Source organism: Octopus bimaculoides, chromosome 19 (genome assembly GCF_001194135.2).
Source record: "Octopus bimaculoides isolate UCB-OBI-ISO-001 chromosome 19, ASM119413v2, whole genome shotgun sequence".
NCBI classification, from domain to species: Eukaryota; Metazoa; Mollusca; class Cephalopoda; order Octopoda; family Octopodidae; genus Octopus; species Octopus bimaculoides.
The window spans coordinates 22,776,629-22,780,755 of record NC_068999.1 but is presented as its reverse complement, the minus strand read 5'-3'; the positions used below and the strand labels follow the sequence as shown (position 1 = coordinate 22,780,755).

Sequence of the window (4,127 nt, the reverse complement as noted above, 5' to 3'; positions counted from 1 at the left end):
ATATATATATATATATATATATATATATATAATGTAGAAGGGTAAAGACCCCTTTCCATCATGAATGACCATGGGATTGTACCAAGAAAGTTCCCCTCAAGGCACAAGCCCAGGCAAGGTTGTATGGAAGACCAGCAGTTGCCCATGCATACCAACCTCCCCTCTCCACAACCACCGATGTTATCCAAGGGAAAGGCAAAAACCAATACAGCTTGGCACCAGTGACATCACAACTCATTTCTACAGCTGAGTGAACTGGAGCAACATGAAATAAAGTGTCTTGTTCAAGAACACAACACACAGCTCAGTCTAGGAATCAGTACCCCATGACTGTGAGCCCAATGCTCTAACCACTCACTCAGATTTATTCCAGAATAAAACAAAAAGAATAACATATATAAATATATATATATACATATGTATGTACATGCATATTGCTAAATATTAATAAAAATATACAGGTACTCATATCTTGAGTCCTATTTTTCCTGTTTGCACCAACATACCAATATATATTTCTACATATATAAGTTCAAAAAAGAAAAATGACAAAAAAACAACAAAAAACAACAACGCGAGGACATGATACAGATTGTGTTATTGGACGCTTGGGAAAGGAAAGAAAGAGAATTTGACGTTTCGCGTGGAGCTCTTCGTCAGAAACATAGGAGAGTCCAAAGAAGGGAAGACGGAGGAAGAAAAAAATCGCCAACGATATCCACGAGGTTACATTGTGGAATATATATATATATATATATGAGATCTGATCAATAAGTATCCAGACTGTTGCCATAGTGACAAAGCTAAAGCATGCAGAGTGAAGCTACTATGCAAACATTGACCTTGAACTCTGTTGTGCTTGTGCACTGAATTTTAACATTCCAGCTCACTTCTGCTGTTTACAGCAGTGATTGGATGGAAGGTGTGTAGTGTGTGATCATTGTATTGACCATGATAGAGAAAGCTGTCCTGGCAATACCTACTCAGATGCTGATGCAAAGTTGTAGAGAGGGTATGGAGAGGAGTGTATGAGCTGCACAATTGTGTATGAGTGGTTCAGACGTTTCCAAGATGGCCAAGAAAATATCAATATTGACGAATGTTCTGAGAGACCCGTAACCAGCAGAACTGAGAAATACATCCCAGATGTGCCTGCAGCTGTGAGGGAAAATCTTCAAATCACCATCCATGAGTTATCAGAGGATGTACAGATTAGTTACGGTTCAGTTATCACTGACGATTTGGGTATGAGACGTGTGTCTGCCAAGTTTGTGCCAAAACTGCTTTCAGCTGCCCTAAAAGACACTCAGGTTTTACTTGCACAAGATCTCCTTGATTGTGTCGAGAACAATGAAAACTTTGTGTAGGCCTCTGAGCAGGTACCGCCAAGCTTTTGGCAAAATTTAATGCAGATTCTCTGCTCAGCTTTCTCTGTCATGATCAATGTGATGATCATATGCTACACACCATCCTTCCAAGCACTGCTGTAAACAGTGGAAGTGAGCTAGAACATTAAAACTTAGTGTGCATACACAGTAGAGTTCAAGGTCAATCTGTGCCAAACAGCTTCACTATGCATACTTTAGCTTCATTACTATGGCAACAGTCCAGATACTCATTGATCAGACCATGTGTATATAGATATATATACAAACATACATGTATGTATATATGTGTGTGTAGCACTTGTGCTGGAAGCATGTTAGAAAATCATTCGAGCGTGGTCGTTGCCAGTGCCACTGGACTGGCTCCTGTGCAGGTGGCACGTAAAAAACACCTTTTTGAGCGTGGCCGTTGCCAGTACTGTGTGACTGGCCCTCGTGCCGGTGGCACGTAAAAGCACCCACTACACTCTCGGAGTGGTTGGCGTTAGGAAGGGCATCCAGCTGTAGAAACTCTGCCAGATCAGATTGGAGCCTGGTGCAGCCTTCTGGCTTGCCAGTCCTCAGTCAAATCGTCCAACCCATGCTAGCATCGAAAGCGGACGTTAAACGATGATGATAATGATGATGATACATACACACACACGTATATACATGTGAGTGTGTGTTGGTGAGAGATGGCAAAATTGATGTTTTGAGCCAAAAATACCTTGTGGTTTCATCCCAGTTATGTACTTTTGCGCTTGGCCAACTCTGTCAAGGAAGCTAAAATAATTACCAGATTGATACAATTGATTAAAACCCTCAAAGGTGAAGCCCTACCAGGGCCAGTTCAATGACTGAAACCATTAAAAGAAAGATGTTACTTCAAAAATATCAAAAAGCAAATTAAAAGTATGCCAGCTGTGTGACTCGGATTATCAAAATAGCTAACATACGCAGAGACAACAGCACTGTAACGGATTTATGATACAGATGGATGATAAATGCTGCATGTAATTTAACTATGTACGACATGGACGTTATCAACAGTGGATATAATACATTGTGTACTTGAGTTAAAGTAGATCGGGTTTGAGATGATCAGCGAAATGGGCTATCGAAATAATGCCAGCAAGGAAAACAGATTTTATATAGTTTTCTTTTTGTGTTTTCTTTTTTTTTTTTGACGGTGGGTGGGGGGACAGTGGATCTCGAAACACAAAGTTATAAATAATAGCATGTAAATATCGAATTAAAAACCCTTTAAATAGAAAAAAGTGAAAGGCTTATTACTATGTATATATATATATAAGCTAAAAAAAACTACTACCAAAATTACAACTGTGTGAGATATAGCACCATACTGATGGAACAATACAAGGTGAGACACATTCCGATCCGACCGCTGAATGGTGAAAATTAACGTCGTTTCAGCAACTTGTGATATTAGTAGTCATTCGAAGATTATAGACGACAAACATTTATATCCACTAGAAATACTAAATAAGTGTTTACTACGAGGATAACTACTTACCATGTGCCCCGATAGCCGCCATCCCAACAGCTAAAGCACCAGAGATGCCGGCCAACCGAACAAAATTAGTTCCAGGAGCATTTGATAACATTACTTCTTTCACTTGTTCAGCAACAACACTCTGTTTGGGAAGCAGCGAAACGACTGCATTACTAATTCCGTAAATCATATCCATGATGACAAGATCTGTAGAACTGCCGCAAATCGCTAAAGTAATTTTAGCATGAACACGTCTAACGCGCGACCTTGTCCTACACAACGCAATAAACAAATGAAAGTGCTTTATTTAGTAAACACCGCCTTCCCATAACACTAACTTCCTGTTCTGCAGCATTAATTACGTTAGCCATCTGTTTTCTGCGATAAATATTCGTAAAATTTTATTACTGAAATCGAACGGCGAGACAAAATGTGATATAATTAAATATTTCATCGTATTTTTGACGATTTTTTCAATATGATTTATTTCGTATCTTTATGTCTTTGTCATGCTGTTGACTGTTCTGTATTTTACTTACTAAGATGTAGGTTTATTTTTATACACATACATCACCAGCTGAAAAGTCATTGAAACAAGACAAGGAACAGGTGCACGAATTAAGGGAAATGGCTACAAGTGAGTATACAGACCGGATCGCACACTCTTGACTCAGAATTATTTCAAAATAAAATTTTTAAAAATAATTCTTATATCCAGAGAAACTGTTGAATATCCACAGAGGAAAGACAATTTCCCGGTGAACTGGAATTTGTTGTTATCTAGCTCTAAGTCAATACCAATTCTGTTCATACCACGAACATCCGCGCTTAACAAATTTTTTATTCTTATATTTGTTTCAGTCCTTTGACTGTGGCCATACTGGAGCACTGCCTTTTAGTCGAACAAATTGACACCAGGACTTATTCTTTGTAAGCTTGGTACTTATTATATCGGTCTTTTTTTTGCCAAACCGCTAAGTTATGGGGACATAAACTCACCGATCGTTAAGCGACAGTGGAGTGGGGAGGCAAAAACAGACACAAAGACACACATAAATATATACTTATATATACGACGGGCTTCTTTCAGTTTCCATCTACCAAATCCACTCAAGGATTTGGTCGCCCTGAGGCTATAGTAGAAGACACTCAGCCAGGGTGTCATGCAGAGGGACTGAACCCCGCACCATGTGGTTGGTAAGCAAGCTACTTACCACACAGCCATATATATATATATCTATATATTATAT

The 4,127-nt window shown here is 39.0% G+C and overlaps 2 protein-coding genes across 2 annotated transcripts in view; both read right to left on the bottom strand.

Moving 5' to 3' along the window:
• The window catches only part of LOC106871650 (transmembrane protein 256 homolog), a 15,162-nt gene extending 11,971 nt beyond the window's left edge, over window positions 1-3,191 (bottom strand). The window contains exon 1 of the mRNA XM_014918234.2: window positions 2,899-3,191. Within this exon, the coding sequence (XP_014773720.1) occupies window positions 2,899-3,073 (175 nt within the window). The 5' untranslated portion in view covers window positions 3,074-3,191. The remainder of the gene's footprint in view (window positions 1-2,898) is intronic.
• Window positions 1-4,127, bottom strand: part of LOC106871644 (calcium and integrin-binding protein 1) — a 443,076-nt gene that overhangs the window by 366,694 nt on the left and 72,255 nt on the right. The gene's annotated exons all lie outside the window — the stretch shown is intronic.